The sequence below is a fragment of the Sycon ciliatum genome, chromosome 11 (assembly GCF_964019385.1).
Source record: "Sycon ciliatum chromosome 11, ocSycCili1.1, whole genome shotgun sequence".
Taxonomy (NCBI): domain Eukaryota; kingdom Metazoa; phylum Porifera; class Calcarea; order Leucosolenida; family Sycettidae; genus Sycon; species Sycon ciliatum.
The window spans coordinates 20,159,666-20,180,160 of record NC_088653.1 but is presented as its reverse complement, the minus strand read 5'-3'; the positions used below and the strand labels follow the sequence as shown (position 1 = coordinate 20,180,160).

Below are 20,495 nucleotides of genomic sequence, written 5' to 3'. Positions count from 1 at the left end.
ATATGTATGGCTTCTACAGTATACAGTAGAGGATACAGAACTCTGATCACCGGCTGAACTCTGATCACCGGCTGAACTCTGATCACCGGCTGAACGCAGCAGCAGCAGCCTATGAATATACACTCAGTCACTCACTCACCGATGACACGGCCAACAAGATTGTTATGTGCCAAGATCTTGAGTGCAATACATGGCAGGTTACCATGAGGACCTTGACTGTAGACATACGTGGACACACACACGCACACACACACGCACACACACACACACACACACACACACACACACACGCACGCACCCGCACCCGCACCCACCCGCATACGCACACACACACACGCACACACACACACACACACATACACACACACACATACACACACACACGCACACACACACACAGATAGGGTTACATGCATACACAACGTTACTTATACACGTGTGTACTGTACATGCTCAGTACCAGGAACTGGGTAAGTGGGTTTGACCAGAAGAGGGGAGAAAAACATCTTGGACAGATGTCTTAATTGGTTATCGGTCGACTAACAGCCGATATCCCCTGAAATCAGTGAGTACGACACAAAAGTGCGATTCCATCCCGCCACAGCGCGTCCACTTTCGCGCGAGGCATTTCAGCGCGACCACTTCAGCGCAAGGCATTTCAGCGCGAGGTAGTGTCAGCGCGAGGCACTTCAGCGCAAGGTAATGTCAGCGCAAGGCACTTCAGCGCGATGTACTGTCAGCGCGAGGTAACGTCAGCGCCAGGTACTTCAGCGCATATAATTATGTCAGCGCGAAGCACTTTTCGCGTGTATTATAGTACACAGTAGCGTACGCATTATTGTACGCACGGAATTGGTGGTCTCGTCTGCACTCTCGCTAGCGGGATTTGGCCATAACTGTTGAATAGCTGGTCCGATCGAGACAACATTTTCAGAGATTTTGCAGCTATTCACGCTCTTTCAACTGATGTAGCACTCGACATGAATTTACAAATTCGATTTTTCAGGGATTTTACGACCAGGCTGCCCCCTTAACATGTACGGCGCTGAAGTGCCTCATGTCAAATCTGCGCTGAAGAAATTGGCGCTGACATGTCCTACGCTTTAAAATTTCGCGCTTAAATCATTGGTGCTGTCAAGACACGGCGCTGAAATGGCACCGAGCTGACATGCCTCGCGCTAAGGCGGTCGCGCTGAAGTGCACCGCGCTAACATGGACGCGCGGGAGGTTACCAAAAGTGCAATATCTACATGCAAGTATGTCACACTGAAGAGATCATGAAATTCCCTACAAATAGATATTGGCGTCTGCTCAAACACTGAGCCAATGCAATGACACACCAAGAATGATAAAGATGACTGCTCACCACTTATCAGTGTGGAATGAGGAGTTAGTCATGGCTTCTTTCTGCATGATCTCGCCAATAGATTTGCTAGCAGCTGAGCAAGCATCTGGTGTGCCAATGATGGTGATAGCCTGTAGGTACAACACAAGTCAAGGCAATTCATAACATGCACATCAACATGCATCACTAGTACCCACATCATCGCACAGGGAACACAGAACACACCAAAACACATCCACACCGTCAGACAGCTCCATGCCCAGCACTGCTGCAATAGGAGCAGAAAAAATTTGAAATTCGAAGCCATTTTAAAAATAATACCACCATCCCACACTGCATAATGCCACCATCCCACACTGCGCCCTTGCCATCCCACATACACAACACCATCCCACACTGCGCTCTTGCCATCCCACATACACAACACCATCCCACACTGCGCTCTTGCCATCCCACACTGCGCTCTTGCCATCCCACATACACAACACCATCCCACACTGCGCTCTTGGCCCACATACACAACACCATAGCGAGGAAATTCGATGTAAACACCGGCATCCTTCACTGGCAAACGATGCTCAACCATTAAGCTTGAGTGTACATGTAATTGTCATCCCAGCACAGACCGTTCAACTGTTTCTTCAGACGTCTGTATCATACCAGTCCAGTCCTAACAGTAACATGATGAAATCTGGGTGACACAAAAATAGGTCATTGAGTTTCTATAGAGGCATACCTTTTCTGCCGCACCGGGATTCTCTTTGCGGTGCACATCCACCCTAGCAATAGGTACATGAACACCAAGAGCACAAAGAACACAAAGAGCATGGCAATATCTCCTGTATTCGAACCCATCAAACATGTTGAGAGATATGATTCGGTGCTTGCTATGAGGGTGCAGTCAACACTGTTCTACACTGCCATGAGAGAGAGAGAGAGAGAGAGAGAGAGAGAGAGAGAGTGGGAAAGAGAGAGAGAGAGAGAGAGAGAGAGTGGGAAAGAGAGAGAGAGAGAGAGAGAGAGAGGGGGGGGGGAGAGAAAGAGAGAAAGAGAGAGAGAGAGGATGATGAGGAGAAGGCTATAGTGGGTTCTTAACTACTGTAGATATGAATAGTGGGTACTACATACCTAGCACCGGTGTGCTCTGTGATAGCTCGAATTGTATGGCCCTCTTTACCAATGATAGCGCCAATCATTTCACTTGGCACAAGGATTCTGCATGAAATCGTAGGTTTGCAAATAAAGAGATAGTCATAACAGATTTGTACATTCAATGGCAATGCCGGCAATACTAATCACCATGCGTGCACGTGCATGCACACACCTCAGATCTCAGACATGCCCATCGTGTAAGCGATGATAGCGAACAGCAATGTTAGACATAGCAACTTGTGCTGGGATTACACCATTCAACAGCTTGCAAGGCTGATGAATTGACCGCCACTATATTCTAGCCTGGTATCCACCACACAGCTGATTGAAGTGGCTTTTTCTGGCCAGTGAATCCCACCGTTAGGCGCTGCATCTGCCGCTAGGGTTTATCGGGTGTTAGCGGCCGTCGTGAGTTCCCTTGGGGAACGGACACGATAATTTACTTTTTTACTTAATCCCTATTTTTCATTTTTTTACACACACATGCCACACCACATACTCCGGCCTACACTGGCTGTTGGTAACCACCCAGGAGAATGAAAGAAGAGCTAGGAGAATGAGAAAGAGAAGAAAGACGTGTGTGACCATAATCGTCGGGAATCGAACCCGCAACCTATCGATTGGAAATCGCTGCACATTCCACTGCACCATATGGGACACACATGCACACATACGTACACACACACACACACACACACACACACACACACACACACACACATACACACACACACACACACTCTCTCTCTCTCTCTCACGCACTCATGAGGTATACACATCAACGAAGAGAGTACGGTGATTGCTGGTGATTACTTCATGCTCCAAAAGGACAGTCAAAGACTATACACTCATAGGTTATAAGTTACACTCATACTTGTAGTAGGTTATACACTCACACTCACACTCATAGGTTAGTAGTAATCAGTAATATCCACTACAATGATCACACAGCAATGACGCAAGCAAATACTTTTCCGCCGTTACTCAGAGTTTCGTGTGAAACACCCATCAGACAGCATGATAGCAGTCTGAGGATCTTAGTAGACAGCATGATAGCAGTCTGAGGATCTTAGTAGACAGCATGATACCAGTCTGAGGATCTTAGTAGACAGCATGATACCAGTCTGAGGATCTTAGTAGACAGCATGATACCAGTCTGAGGATCTTAGTAGACAGCATGATACCAGTCTGAGGATCTTAGTAGACAGCATGATACCAGTCTGAGGATCTTAGTAGACAGCTCAGTATAACCCAGTACATGTAGCCGTGAATTAGCTGCACATATGCCCAGAAATCGGGATTCAATAACACCACTTCATAGTAACTGTGGCCAGAACTTCATTACTGAAAGCCTGAGCAGCGGTTATCATGGATGGAAATACAATACCCCCAAGAGCGGTCCTCATTGACTGCAATACAATAGCGTAGAGAGCAGTCCCCATTGACGAAAATAGGATACACAAGACATCAAGCATGCAACAAGGATATTGATATCTGCTTCAGTTATTTAAATGGTTAGTCATCATCACCATCATTATCATCAACTGGCAATGCAGAATCTCTCACCTGAGTGGGAAGTCACAGTGAGAATGGCCGGCACTCTGACTGCCCGTTGCTCCTGCAGCAGCGGCGGCGGCAGCTGCTGCAGCACTCTGCTGCTGGCCTGGTGCTGAAGAGAGAAGCTGACCGGAAGCAGATCCAGGACCAGATCCATCTAATGGTCCATTGCTTGACACGGAACCACTACGGCCAAGACTGCTACTAACCAAATTTCCTCCATTCATGCGACCGTTGCCATAGGCACCATTTCCAATGAATCCATGGCCACCCACTACGGGATAGTTGGGTGGTTGGCCATACCTACGTTGGACATATGCAGGCAAGCACACAGACACACACACACAGACACATACAAGCAGACACATACAGACACACACATACACATAAACACACACATATACACACAAGGTCTATTTTAAATGACTTCTGATAGGCTCTTGGTATAATATAGAGTTCTGATAGTTTCCTGTTGTATCTCGGAGTACATGTATCAAGGGTCCATAAGCAAGAGTATGCCGGTATGGTGTGTGCACAACTCGGAAATGATCTCATTACATGACTTGCCTCCACCGCACTCTGGACGCATGCACTCAAACCCACAATCTCCCGTACCAGCACACCTGTTTTGCTCGATTCGTTTGAGTACAAACGCAAACTAAATTTTGGGCATCTGAACTTCAGTATGTACGGAAGTCCATTTCAAACCGGAAGGAAAGTGTGGTGCTTGATTTCCGCAGTTTACGGACTGTAGTTAAGTGGCATGATGTAATGAAGGGGGCGTGCCGAGGCATCAGGCACATAGGACGGAGATGACAGTTGCACACTCTTACTTGCGCACTCTCAGGGGTCGTCGCAAAAGTTTTTTGTCGTCCCTGAAACGAACATGATTCGGGGGGGGGGGGGTGCGAGCCAAAGTCGCAAGTCGACCGACACTGTACACACGACATGTACATGCATGTGATTTTCGTCATCCACCATAGCAAGCTGTGTTCGTTTCAGAGGGACGGGAGGGAGGGGAGGGGGTCCGAGTACGAAATGAACGATTTTCGTTTCAGGCAGGACAGAAAACTTTTTCGACGACCCCTTAGCAGTACTGATGGCAGTTTCTTGCAGTGCTACGGAATGTGAGTGATATAGCTCGTGTCGCCTAAAGCGTTGGTCTTTGATTTCGAGCATTCTCTTACTATAAAGCGATATTTAAGATTACAATGACCGATCCCATATTTACAGTATGCACACTTTTGCCAGATGTACATGTATACATGTATACATGTATACATGTATACATGTATACATGTATAGTGTTTGCATGAAGACATTACCCTTCAAATCCTGTCTGCATAACACCATGGTAGTCATTACGCATTGGCTGCTGTTGCTGCTGGGAGTGTGCAAAAGATGGCGGACGCTGCTGTTGTTGCTGATGAGGCTGATGATGCTGATGATTAGGGGAGCTGGCGTTGAAATGATGAAATGATTGTTGTGAGTGCGGATGACCATGCTGATCAAATTGCATTGCATGATCACCACCAGGACCAGCAGTACCACCACCACCAGCAGCAGCACTAGAACTTCCACCTGCAGTCTGATAGGCACCTGGAGCAGGAGCAGCAGCAGCAGTCGTACTTCCTGTGTAGTCGTACAGACTGTAAGCTGATGATCCCGGTTGGTTATACTCCAAAGTCATCTGCACAGAAAACATGACATCACAATAAAATACATTATGGTTCGGGCTATACTCAAAGTCTTCACAGAAAAATTAATAACGGTTCGCGCTATACTCAAAGTCACCACAGTAAAAAAAAACCTTAACGGTTCACGTTATACTCAATTAGACTCAGTTACGACTGAGTTTCCGGCAATTCCCGTCCGTAGGAACTCCAACACCCTCAAGGATCAAGGGGCAGCTCCTACAGCGGCTGATGGCATCACAGTATAGTCGGAATAGGGAAAAAAATTAGAGAACCGTTTTCTCTCAATGATCTTTAGTGAACGTACGCAACAATGGGTGGAATATTAATCAAACACTACTAAATATGGAACAGAAAGCAGTGAGAATAAACTAAAGTAGCACTAACTGGAGCAATGAAGTGAGAAGCATGACAATGGTGTGTGCACATCACACAACTGGGGATCAAAATGTAGAAGGACAAAGAATCGTGTAAAATTATCCCGGCAACCGTGAACAGGGGGACAACAATGACATCAAACCCACACGGCACTACGTGAACAGGGGGACAACAATGACAACATCAAACCTACACGGCACTACGTGAAGAGTTTCAGTGTGATCACACTTTCTTTTGTGACACATAGGCTAGGCTTGTACAGGTGTAACTAGCCTCTAAACCCTTTTTCAGTGCATCACATTGGCATGACTAGCACGACACAGATCAGGCACACAAGAATTCGAATATGTCTGACACCACCCTGATTGTTATCAGTCATACTAGTATTTGGATTCCTGTTTGGAGTCCAAGGACGAGCTCGCTGATCTCAAGGTGATTTCCCAAGAACGAGCTTGCTAATCCCTAGTGATTTCCCAAGGACGAGCTTGCTGATCCCTAGGTGATTTCCCAAGGACGAGCATGCTGGTCCCTAGTGATTTCCCAGGTGACACAACTTTTGTTTGTCACCGCTTGGCCAGGTAACTACAAGTTTTCAGGGAGCGTGACGTCAGCACTTCGACAGTCTATAGCGAACAAATATCACCGCACTAAGGGTGTACCAAGTTTTGATGTCTAAAAGATGACGATGATGAAATGCACAGTCTACCAGCCAAAACTTCCTCTCAGAACAAGAGTTTCTATCTGAACACCTTTTATATGGGAGAGGAGCACACACCCAAGACCCGAGCTACAAGTACACCATGCCAACAGTTGATCGAAATCAGTCTTGTTCAAAACGTACACATGCCTTTGATCGTGTATGTATGTGAATGCCCTCAACCCATGGCATGCAGGCGAGTAGAGTCATAATAATGTGGAGCCTGGAAACGTTCACAGAGAAAATCGCGATGGCTTTGCTTGGTCATCGCGATACAAGCAAGTACATATGTGTGGCCTGTGAGTGGTATTTCTGTGGAAACTTGACGAATCATCGAGTCCTACACATATTCAGTGCATGCTACTTACATGTTGCGGTCTATCCATGCCACTAGTAGCAAGAGAGTTAGGAGCGTTGCCTGATCCAGCCACTGGCAGTGCACTATTTAGGATTGGAACAACCAAGTACAAATTTCCACAAACAAACACGAGAAATAAGCAGAAATTCACACAATATTCATGCCGTTAGGCAATTATAAGACAAAAGTGATAAGGACATAGGGCCTCAAGCATAAACAAATTTAGCGCTAAATCTGGTGCAAGGTATGGGGAGAAAGCTGGCGCGGGCCAAGGCGCGACAGTAGAAGTGCCAGGAGGGTGGCGGGCAACAGGCAGGTGTGAGCATGAAAGTGCGGAAAGAGGCGATGGGGAGGCAGTGTACAGCAGATGGGTGGAGGTGCCAGGAGGATGGCGGGCAATGGGCCAGTGAGATCGTCTTTGGGTGACGGGCAGGCGTGAGCAGAGTGGCTTAGCCAACAACAGGCATGAAACTCAGAGTTACGACCAACCTGAACGTCCCCCGCTGAGTCTGCTATGTACATACATACATACATACATAAATACACACACATACATACATACATACATACATACATACATACATACATACCTAAATGAAATACACACACATACATACATACATACATACATACATACATACATACATACATACATACATACATACATACATAAATACATAAACAAGGCCGGTCCAGGAAGCTCGAAGTAGAGTGCTCAATGTACGAATGTACAGAGCAGTATACACACACAACAGAGGCGAAAGCAGACAAAACGGTCAACATCAACAAAAGGACGGAGTTGGTGTCGAAATGCAGACAAGAGAACAAGTATTACCTGTCCAGATTCTCACCATCAGTTACGTGAGTTTTGCAACATGGCGCAACCTGCACCAGGTTTGGCGCCATGTGCTTTCTCTCTCCCTCTTCACTCTTGCTGTGGTCTTGCGCTACCGTCGCTATCGCCTTCAATGACTCGGTAACACTGCCCTGTTATCGCCTCTATTCTCACCTATATCCGTTAACTCTCACAAAACAACTCAATATCATTGTCCCAATGCCACGTCTTCACTTCGCACATATGCACTAACTTCCACACTAGCATCAAAAATCTAGGCCTGCTCGTAGAGAATTCGATAGTGAATGCTGCTGTCTGATGATCGCTCCGATGCGTGAAACTTTAAGTTACAGCTAACACAGCCTTTCGCCTCTGTTGTGTGTGTACATACATACATACATACATACATACATCAATACACACACATACATGCATACATCGATTTCTTAGTTTCTCAGTGTTGCTACTCTGAGTTTCGTGCAAAAGCACTCTTCAGGCAACATTGATTTCTTATATTTTTTTACATACATCCATACACAAAATACAAAATTGAAGAGCCAATTCCAGTATTTCAGCGCAAGTTTGATCCAACACTAATTGTGGTGAAAAGTTAGAACGAGCAGAAGCTGAAACTCAGGGAGGAAAGTAAAAACCCAGCAGCCATTACAACAGCATGGCTGGTGCCCATTGTCCTTGCTGTGGTCAGGTAATGAACTCAACAAATCACTCTCTCTCTCTCTTTGTATGATGGAGGATGCATGTGCTGACAATGCAAATAAATATACACCAATTACCTTTCCATTTGCTTCTGCATGTTTTCAAAGGGCCCGTGTGCAGCAAGTGAATCCATGCCAGCAGAACCTTAACACAGAACAAATACAATAGGCATTACCAGGTGTCACTAAATGTATATTGGCATTTCTGTGTTAAAAACCCTCCCATGCACTTTGATGTTGTTATAATTTATTTCCACTTCCCACATTATACTAATGTACATGTACACATCTATTGAAGAATAACTCTGAGAAATGTTGGCAATGACTAATCCAAGCAGTGAGGCACAAGCATGTACACTCTCCTGCTTCATATGTTGTCTCCGTGCTCCCAAACAGCAAACTGCAATTTAACGTAAAGGCAGTACAGTAGACTAGGTTGAGGCAAACAGCCTTAAGCAGCTCAAGTGGCCTAATGCAGTCTGAAGCAGCCTAAAGCAGTCTACATCACCATTAGGCGGGGTCACACCAGAACAAGCAGTCTTCAGATTGCACAGATGTGGCTTGCTCGGGCCGCGGTAAGCATGAAGTCACAATGAGCTAACACCAAATGGCATGTGCTAATATGCTAAAACCTGATTAAAAAAAAAATACAAAAGTGGGACAGGCAACCACTCACTCTTGTTTTGAATGTTGCAATGAAAGAGATCGATTGAGATGGATGTGGAAACAAAGCATACATCTTGTTTGTGATCAAACCCAAAGCCGGTTACACACTGATACAGAGACTACCATCTATAGTGTAATTTGACTGACCTCTCAATGCAGCACCAGGAACCTGTTGCTGCTGCTGCTGCTGGCCAAACTGAGAGTGCACCCATTGCATTTGATTTGGATCCACTCCTGGGAAAGGAGGATGACTGCTGCTGCCGCCGCGTGCTGTGTGTCTACCCATGCCGGAGGCCTGAGATGGATCTCCAGGGTGATGCGCCACCTATCCATATTCACAACAAAAGACAATATGGCAGCGATGGCGGCAACAGCGGCAGCGTGAACAGTGGCAGCAGCAAGAGACAAAGAGATGATGAATATGAGAATAGGCATACCATCTCCTGTTTTCTCATTTGCTAAATGTATGTTTAAACAAAATATTCACATTGGCAGTAGGTCAGTGGAAGAAGGCTTGTTCGTTGCAACTCTGTGTGTGTTCATGCTGATTGCAATCATCATGCAACATGGAGATAGTGTTGATCCTGGCAACTCTGTGTGTGTCCATGCTGATTGCAATCATCATGCAACATGGAGATAGTGTTGATCCTGGCAACTGTGTGTGTGTTCATGCTGATTGCAATCATCATGCAACATGGAGATAGTGTTGATCCTGGCAGAACGCATACTTACATCACATGTACAAGTGCAAGAAATAGGTGTGGAAGGTGGATACTGAGACACAGGTAGTGGTGCTCACACTTAGGTGTGCTGGTGCTCACAGTTAGGTGTGCTGGTACTATACGGTTAGGTTTGCTGGTGCTCACAGTTAGGTGTGCTGGTGCTCACAGTTAGGTGTGCTGGTGCTACACGGTTTTGAGTGTTAGGTTGATAGTGTGCGGTGTAGCGCTAGAATTGAGCAGCGTAGAGAATCTGTGTGCAACCAGTGGGGCTGGGGTAGTTTGAGGACTAGGGATCCCATTTTAATGTTTACGCAGGGTGTTCGACTTGCTGGTGGAATGATCAGGAGGCTATGGTGGTAGAATTGATTCGGGTATTGTACTGAGCATGATACTCAGATGTGAAACAAAATGGCCTTGTTCCGCTCTGCTGCCTTCCTATTCGAGCACTCTCACCACACTCAGTGCACCCTTCTGCAATCATACACACTATATAGCTATACATGTGCATTTACATGTATGATGGCCAGTTAGTCCAGTTAGTCCAGTTAGTCCAGTTAGTCCATACATTGAGCAGAAATAACAACACCCACAACAGTACTATGGCTGCTGTCAACGAGAGAAACAGCAACAACACCAACAGCAGCAACAACAACAGGAGCAACAGCAACAGCAGCAACAGCAACAGCAGCAACAGCAGCAACAACAGCACCATCAGAAGCAGCAACAGCAACAGCAGGAACAGCAACAACAGCAACAGCAGGAACAGCAGCAGCAGCAGCAAGAACAGCAATAGCAACAGCAACAGCAACAGCAGCAACAGCAGCACCAGCAGCAAAAGTAGAAGCAGCAACAGCAACAGCAGCAACAGCAGCGGCAACAGCAACTACAGCACCTACAACAGCAACTGTAGCAACAACAACAACAACAACAACAACAACAACAACAACAACAACAACAACAACAACAACAACAACAACAACAACAACAACAACAGCAACAACAACAACAACAACAACAACAGCAACAGCAGCAACAGCAGCAGCAGCAACAACAACAGCAGCAACAGCAGCAACAATAGCAGCAACAGCAGCAACAGAATCCACAGCAGCAACAGCACCAACAGCATCAACAGCAGGATTAACAGCAGCAGTAGCAATAACAGCAACAGCAGTAGCAACAGTGGCACAGGGGGGGGGGGGGGGGGCGCAGCAGTAGAAATAAGGACATCACCTCCAGCAACAGCACCGTCTCACTACAGGAAGTTACAGCAGTAAATTAGCCAGCAATTAGTCCATCCTATAGGTTCAGAAATTAGTACACCCTGTACGTTCAGCAATTAGTCCACCCAGTAGGTTAAGCAATTAGTCCACCCAGTAGGTTCAGCAATTAGTCCACCCAGTAGGTTCAGCAATTAGTCCACCGGGTTCCTCATTATACCCCAGTCCTAGGATATTCTTCCACGGCAGAAAATATAATGAAAGGCACTATCCACAGCACCATTCACAATACCATCCACAACACCATTCACAGCACCATCCACAACACCATTCACAACACCATCCACAACACCATTCACAGCACCATCCACAACACCATTCACAGCACCATCCACAACACCATCCACAACACCATCCACAGCACCATCCACAACACCATCCACAGCACCATCCACAGCACCATCCACAACACCATCCATAACACCATCCACAGCACCATCCACAGCACCATTCACAACACCATCCACAGCACCATCCACAACACCATCCATAACACCATCCACATCACCATTCACAGCACCATTCACAGCACCATTCACAGCACCATCCACAACACCATCCATAACACCATCCACAGCACCATCCACAGCACCATCCACAACACCATTCACAGCACCATCCACAGCACCATCCACAGCACCATCCACAACACCATTCACAGCACCATACACAACACCATCCATAACACCATTCACAGCACCATTCACAGCACCATCCACAGCACCATCCACAGCACCATCCACAACACCATTCACAGCACCATCCACAGCACCATCCACAGCACCATCCACAACACCATCCACAACACCATCCACAGCACCATCCACAACACCATTCACAGCACCATCCACAGCACCATCCACAGCACCATCCACAGCACCATCCACAGCACCATCCACAACACCATCCACAACACCATCCACAGCACCATCCACAACACCATTCACAGCACCATCCACAGCACCATTCACAGCACCATCCACAGCACCATCCATAGCAGCATTCACAACACCATTCACAGCACCATCCACAGCACCGAATGCAACAGCAGTGGCACAAGAGCATGAGCAGCATCAGCATCATCACCACCACTGCAGAAGCAGGAAGAACTCAAGTAGCAGCAGCAGCCGTGGTGGTGGTGGTGGTGGTGGTAGCAGAAGGATCCGTGGCTGCACAGGCAGCTCCACTACACACACACCCAACAACAGAGTCTTCATAACAGCAGCAGCAGCAGCAACAGCAGCTGTACAACAGGAGGAGCAACGACGGGATAGCAGCAGCGTTGACTGCGGCAGCAGTACCACCTCCACCACCACAATAGAAGCCGTGATAGCAGTAGCGACGGCGCGATGGCAGCAGAAAACATCAGCAGCGACTGTTGGGGCAGCGGCAGTGGTGGCTACAGCAGCAGCAGCAGAAGCAATACGAAATGTTTCGATCTAACCATCCAGGGCAGATAATAGACCGAACAAAAGCCAATTTTACACACTAGTTAAAAGATTGCCAAATCACCTCGTACTACCATCACCAAAACAGAAGCATCAGCAGGACAACACCCTCACAACAAGAGCAGCAAATAAAAGAGAGACAGCAACAACAGCAGAGTAGAACAGGCGGCAGCAGCAGGAACAGTAGCAGGAACAGCAGCAGCAACAGCAGCAGCAACAACAGCAGCAGCAGCAACCACAGCAGCAGCAGCAGCAGCAGCAGCAACAGCAACAGCAGCAACAACAGCAGCAGCAGCAACAACAAAACAGGGTAACACTGGCAGCAACGGTACGGTCTTACCTGACTCGGTTGATAATGAGGACCTTGGATCCAAGCATCCCCGCCACTTCCGCCGTGAGCAGCTTTACTGCTTGTGTGTTTCATCTTGCTCTTGTCATGTCGGGAGCTCTCCTTGGTATCAGCATGACCAGTAGTAGCATGACTGGCATCACGACCACGCTCTGCTGGATTCTCTTCTTGTTTCTGCTGCAAGGGCGTCTGAGTTATATCTGTTACTGCTGCCACGCTGCTAACATTGCCTATAGTGTTGGAAGACAAGACAACATCCGAAGCAAGAGAAGGAATAGCCGTGCTTTTGCTGCTGCCAGTAGCGGATATAACATTGGCGGTACTTGCTGCACCTGCGTTGCTGCTGCTGCTTCCTCCTACTCCTCCTTCTCCCCCCATGATGCCACTAACAGCTGGAGACGTTGTGCCTTGAGCTGAGAGACGCGCATTCTTTCCAGTTCCATTAGTATTAGGTGCTGGCTGTAGCTGCTGCTGCTGCTGCTGCTGAAGACTTGGTTCTTTCTTCTTTGTAGCATCACTGGAACCTGTGGTACTACTAGCCACCTTGTTGCTGTTGCTGGAATCCGCCACATCCTTGCCATAGCCTGCTGCACTAATAGATGTAGTGCTGCCAGTGGCAGCAGGGCGATTTCCAGTCTCGTGCAGCGCTGCTGCTATGGAGTGCTGGGAACGGCTGGATTGAACAAATGGAATGGAATCGGCGATAGCGAAACCGTCTGACAGCAAGGCAAGGTCCGGCTGATGCAATGCTTGACTGTGTTGCTGTTGACTGCTCACACTTGTCCTACAATGCAATGCAGGAAGATATGGTAAACAATCTGAGTCACACAGTGTTTGTGGCCAATCCAAAGCACTACTTCTACTACTACTACTACCACTACTACTAGTACTCCTACTAATCTGTAATGATTCCAGGTCACCAGCGCCGCCGCTGCCGCCACCGCTATAACTGCAACTACAACTAGAAACGATTGCACAGGGAAACGGCACACACAACGTTCTCTTTATGCTGATCTCTGCACTACAGCTGCAACAACAGCAACTAAAGCTACTGCTGCTGCTGCTTCTGTTCCTCCTGTTGTTAACGCTCTTAATCCAGTACTGCTGCTGCAGCTGCTGTCGATGAAGACCAGTTTGTGTACACACAGCTTCCTCAGAGCTGATAATTGTCATACTCTTGAGTTGTCGGTAGGCTTGTACTGAGTACTGTCTCTACTAGTAGTCTGACCATCAACACTGACTGTAGTTGCACGCACTCCCTCTCAGCACACCATCCAAGTGAAAACTGGGCTTACAATACCATAAATCTGTACTAAAAAAAGTGTGAACTCCGACAACACAATCTGCGGCTTCATAGAGTCCATAAAGCATGAAACTGCAACATAATTATTTTGTAATCGTTCACTGCACCTGCCTACCTTTGGAGAAGGGGGGGGGGGGCAGCACTATTTCTGAGCACTGGTATTAGTGAAGCAGCTGAATACCAGGATGATTCTGACTAAACTCTGAAGACAAGCGTGGCCTTGACCAAGAAAAGACGTTGGATCTGGTGCAGTATGGCTTACTGGGGGCTGATGGCTGAAGCCTACAGAGCGTACTAATACTATTGAGATTATCGCCCATCTGCGCAGCGTTCTAAGTGATGAACGGCCCATAGTCTTCCAAATCTGAGACTTGCGTTGGACTACACTGTACAGGCCTGTATAATTCTTCAAATTCGAATCTTGAATACAGCTGTGAGCTACCACTCCGAGTCTGCAGCCCTACATGGCTATACCCAGTGCGCTAAATTGTATCTTGCCATCCGTGACTGTGCTCCACTGTTGGAAACAAGCTGTGCGACGAGCTGAGGGAGCAACACCGCGCTACGTGCATGTCCACATGCACAGGCATTGCCTGGCAGTAGGAACAAGACTTAGTACTACAGACTACAGTATACAGACTACTGTGTTATCAAGAGTGTGGCCATATGCCATGGACTCTTGGGATCCTAGTACTACAATAGTAACAATACTGCAATTCTTTGTTGGAACAAACAAAAAATCAAAAACATTCCACGACACAAAACAAACAAAACAAGAATCAGAAAAAAAGGAAAAAAAATATTTGGCATGGAAATGATGGTATTCATAGTTACGTAGACCTACTACGTCAGTACACTACACGTGACTACAGCCTGCATGCACGGGATCGGGACAGTACACACAGTAACTCACTGTGAAGAGATGAGAACGATTTTCATGCCTTGTTAGGCAACACGTTTTTTTCTCGTCACCCGAAAATCGTATGCGCGATGCATGCGAGAGGTGGAAAAAAATTAAAAAAAGATCGACAGTATCCAAACAGTGACTACCAACACCTTGAGCATTTTTGCGGATGACTCCAACATTCTTTGTATTTCCCCACCGTCTACCACAAATTCGGCTCACTTGTCTCAGATTGAGACTGATCTAGCAGCGTGTATCTCTTGGGCTGAACATTCTGGATCAGGTTTTAAAACACTTTGCATGCCAGCGTCGACGTTAGTTAGTGCGCCCATATTATAAATCCAGTCAGGCAGGACCACGGCAGCAGAGCGAACTGTTCAGATGAATGAAGCTAGCTTGTGTCGAACTGAGGCTCATCGCCATCTTGGAGTCATATTAACCTCCTCCTCTCCCTGGATTTCCGTGCGCACATTCGTTCCATTGTCTCTAAATTTCGTAGCAGAGTGGTCTTGCTTAGTCGTATGGCTCTTTTCTTTCCTCCATCAGCCATGTCTACCTTGTATAAGTCATACGTTCGCCCTACCCTAGAGTACTCTATACCCGTCTGGTTTTACTCTCTGACGGTCCAAGACCAGGATAGTATGAGTATGCTCCAAGCATCTGGAGCCAGAGAAGATCTTGCCGCCAAATTAAAGAGGAAGCCAGATTGGATGACTCCAAAAGAAAATCTTAACCAGCGTGCAGGCTGGGAAGCTATAAAAAGGCGATTACAGTCTTTACAGATCCTTTCATTATGCAATTTTCACCACATTGTCTACACCTTTCCTTCTGTTCTCTTTGATTTCAAATTTCGATTTTCATCATCCTCCCGACACCCCAAGACTCTTGTCCTTCCACCAACTGGCAATTATTTCGCTAAATCCTTCCTTTTCCTTATCGCTGTTGCTTGGAATAAACTTCCTGCTGATATACGTTCACTCGATAGTCCCACACTATTTAATTGCCAGGTAAGGAAGCTTTATGAAGTTTACTGCTTCTCAGGTTCTGGCATACCTAGTTTCACGTGTTGAACAATATACTTCAAAGTACCTGTAGTCTAAATCCGCTACTGCAGATATTTTGTTTTAGTGCCTTTCCAGTGTTGTATTAGCACCCCTGGTTCTCAATCTACATGTATTGATGTTCTTCCTCTCCTTTGACTTAAAAAATCTCAGATTTTGAGTTTTTGCACTCCATACATAACCATTTTCATTATTTTATTGGTTTGGTGAGTCTCCCATGATAGGTATCCATGCGAAGTATTGCGAAGTAAAGGAGCAACAGGAAGCGACTGGACGATCTTGGCGCTGATTAACGGCGTCCATTATGTGAATGGTTGGCGTACACAGTCACTATCTAACAAGTACTTGACGTAGGCCCAGTTTTGAGTGGATCATAGACCACACATACTGGAGACTAGCCACCAGTGTGTGTAGGGTTCCCTGATACTCATATCACTACTGTATTTTAGTATTGGCCGTACAGGGCAAGGCCATACTATCATAGCCTCATCGCCTGAGCATACATGTACATTATAAGTTATCGGCCTTGTTTTGTAATGACTGTATGGTAAATGGCAAGTGCTGCGATGGGCTGCTGTAGAGTATCCAAAGCTGAGCTGCAGGGCCTCTACAAAGTTACACCCACTGCAGGGTCGGGAACCCCTTATCAGCCTATTGCCTGGCTGAGGCGTACCTTCGCCTTTGCATGACAGAACTTGGTAGGCCATTATTTGGGCAACGGTTTCTTTTTCAAGCTTTTGTGCCCACTCGTACTACACTTCAATTGAGTGTTTTAAAATTCTACGCCGAATTTTGATTGTCGTTTACTTTGGTTCTAACTTGTTATCATAATGGTTTGAACTTTCGCGATTTGTGAATGCACCACCGGTTCTCAGGAAGCACTTTATTCTTTCACTTTTTAATCACAGTGCACATACCAACCGAAACAACAATGGGTGTGTGGGCGCTACATGAGCTGCGCTGGTGAGGTGCGCTGGTGAGGTGCGCTGGTGAGCTGCGCTGGTGAGGTGCGCTGGTGAGCTGCGCTGGTGAGATGTGGTGGACTCGTCCGACCAAGGGTCTCGGGATCGGCGGGCACCATGGGGGGTGGGAGGGAGGGGCAAGGGGAATGACGGAGAGAAAGAGAGAGAAAGAAAGAGAGAGAGAGAGAGAGAGAGAGAGAGAGAGAGAGAGAGAGAGAGAGAGAGATAGATAGATAGATAGATAGATAGATAGATAGATAGATAGATAGATAGATAGAGAGAGAGAGAGAGAGAGAGAGAGAAAGAGAGAGAGACTGCGAAAGACTGAGAGAGAGAATGACAATGAGAGAGACAGAGATAGAGACAGAGGGAGAGACAGAGAAAGACAGATAGATGGACAGACAGACAGAAAGACAGACATACACAGGCAAAAAAGAGATAATGAAATGTGGACTTGCCTGCTCAGCGGTTTTTCTGCCTGTATCACGGATATGTTGTGGTCATAAAACTCGCGTCCTGGATTTCAAACAAATATTCGACAATAATCACTTAAACAAACGGCGAGGAGACAACAATTTGATAACCGCAATCAGTAATACAAGCTGGATCGACATTTGTGTACACTGAATTTTCATCGTTTTTTTGCACATTGTCTCCACAGTTTTACAATACATGTACATGAATACAGTGTACACAAATGTCGATCCAGCTTGTATTACTGATTGCGGTTATCAAATAATCACTTACATGTACATACATGAACGTGGAATAGCAAAACTATATAAACAAGAGTGTGCCACTCTGATCGGTTTGGCGCCCTCGGCGGAGTATACATCCTGCTGTGACTGAATTCCACTTCTATACACGATCATGAGACAACTGAACTTGTAAATCGAGAATTCTGACCTGAACAGAGAGGAGAGCGGGGAGGAGAGCGGGGAGGAGAGCGGGGAGGAGAGCGGGGAGGAGAGCGGGGAGGAGCCTGGAATACCAATTGCACAAACTGGATACATGTATATGTGTTTTTCTTCTTTTCCTCTAGCAAGCACAGCCCTCCTTGTACTACCAATCAGTGAACGAGGCCAATAGAAGTAACACCGGACAACAAGAGAAGTAACACCGGACACCAAGAGAAGTAACACCGGACAACGAGAGAAGTAACACCGGACAACAAGAGAAGTAACACAGGACAACAAGAGAAGTAACACAGGACAACAAGACAGATATGGACCATTTGGGAAGGGCCCTGGGCCCCTGTTCAGACCCTCTGTATTCTGGGGGGGGGGGGGGGAGCATAAGAAATTCCCTGGCCCTCTAAGTACTATAACTTGTGGTTTGAAATCTGGTCGTAGATGGTATAATCCTCTGAATGTGGTTGTCTACTTGCGACACACACAAGTAATACTGATTTGGAAACAAGGGAACTTCTTATACCCCCCCCCCCCCCCTGTTAGTGAGTTAGAACCAGATTACGCTGATGAGTACACTGTATTCATGTGCAGATCTACATGTAATATCGTTCAATTTATTTCTACATGTACATGTACATGATTCTACATGTAGGGCAACGATGGAAAGAGGACGAAGGATGCGGATTTCCGATCAGTATGCACTTGCTATGAAACTACACGACCATACAACTGTAGTTGCCTGTACGGTGTATGGGCACCTTTCATAGACGAATGTAATTATTTCAAAAGAAAGGACCAAAATGTTACATGTCGTCCGTGGTTTGTGTCCAACACTAACAGGTGTAAGTCCCTCCCCTTTCTCATGTTTAATATTTCAAAACTTAGAACCTTCCAAGTGGGAAGGCTGTTGGTGTGCGCATCCAAGACATGATAGAGCTTATCATCAGGTCGTTGAACGTCTGTATCACATCAGTGAGTATTGTGTTAGCTGTTGCACCTTCTGACTACACAACATCTTACTTATAACTGCCGTTAGTGTTAGTGCTGGACACCAACTATGGATAACATGTAACATTTTGGTCATTTCTTTTTAAATTGAACCCTTGGCTCTCCATCCGAGTCCAAGAATGTAATCATCTTATAGAAATTGACATATGAGCCTCTAGATCCAAAAAGGGGGCTTATGTCATTTTTGAGCATTTTGAGTTATCTATACCCTGACATTGCTGTATCCCAGCAGTGCACTCTGTGAAAAACCTAGGTCCTAAATCGTTATCTTTCACAGAGTTATGGGTGTTTCAAAATTGAATTATACATCGCTTAATACGGAAAATTAAACTTTCAAATGCATTTTTCTCAATACCGCGCAAAACGACATAAGCCCCCTTTTCGGATCTAGAGGCTCAGCTTCTCAGTAGACAGTATGCTCTATCTCTGATATTGAGCACTCTCTACAGCTAGCTCGGGAATCAACGGATTTGTACAGTATGCTGCGGGGATTACACCATCGCGTTACATGCATGCTAAACGGACAGTTTGAATAGCACTGCCACATACATGTACGTGAAATTCACTGAAACGATTCTGCAGATACGAATTACGAGGTCCGCGTTAGAACAACGTGGTGTTGAGTGTACAATGGACATGAGGAATATGTCACAGTCCTCGGGAGTCGTTACGTACCATGTAATTGCTCCACAGCTAACTCCGCCTCCCGTGCCTGGGAATACTCCACAAAAGCACACCCAGTTTCCGCTGTCCATGTGAGATCTAACACTTTACCGAAGGTATCGAATAGCTTCAGCAGCGACTCGTGAGTCCAGCGACGCGTCAGGTTTGTAACATACAGATGCTGCATGGCGGCGGCGGGGGTGTCGCTACACAGCTAGACAAGGCGAATAGCCAAGCAACACATGGGCATTTGTTGACTTCTTCTCCTTCAACGCTCTCGGAATTTAGTACAACTTTCAGATGGTGGTATTCAGGATTTCTCTAACACTCCTATACTCATAAGCAGCATAAGAGAAATGGCGCGGGAATGATGCGGTAAAAACGTGCTTGTCCCTCGGAATGTCTGGTAGGATTGGCGCCTCGTTCTTTACCGCCGTACAGAAATGGATGTTTCGCGTTGACAGTTGCTGAAGTGGTGTTGTGGCCGCA

General features: G+C 46.5%; 1 protein-coding gene across 1 annotated transcript in view; it reads right to left on the bottom strand.

Annotated features, from left to right (window-relative positions):
- The window catches only part of LOC135827314 (uncharacterized), a 32,259-nt gene extending 11,764 nt beyond the window's left edge, over positions 1 to 20,495 (bottom strand). The window contains exons 1-12 of the mRNA XM_065339841.1: positions 20,019 to 20,495; positions 17,883 to 17,940; positions 13,186 to 13,978; positions 9,546 to 9,723; positions 8,811 to 8,877; positions 7,192 to 7,264; positions 5,380 to 5,744; positions 4,064 to 4,357; positions 2,474 to 2,560; positions 2,082 to 2,124; positions 1,367 to 1,476; positions 140 to 216 (exon numbers count right to left, since the gene is read on the bottom strand). Coding sequence (XP_065195913.1) covers positions 140 to 216; positions 1,367 to 1,476; positions 2,082 to 2,124; positions 2,474 to 2,560; positions 4,064 to 4,357; positions 5,380 to 5,744; positions 7,192 to 7,264; positions 8,811 to 8,877; positions 9,546 to 9,723; positions 13,186 to 13,978; positions 17,883 to 17,940; positions 20,019 to 20,193 — 2,320 coding nt within the window. The 5' untranslated portion in view covers positions 20,194 to 20,495. The remainder of the gene's footprint in view (positions 1 to 139; positions 217 to 1,366; positions 1,477 to 2,081; positions 2,125 to 2,473; positions 2,561 to 4,063; positions 4,358 to 5,379; positions 5,745 to 7,191; positions 7,265 to 8,810; positions 8,878 to 9,545; positions 9,724 to 13,185; positions 13,979 to 17,882; positions 17,941 to 20,018) is intronic.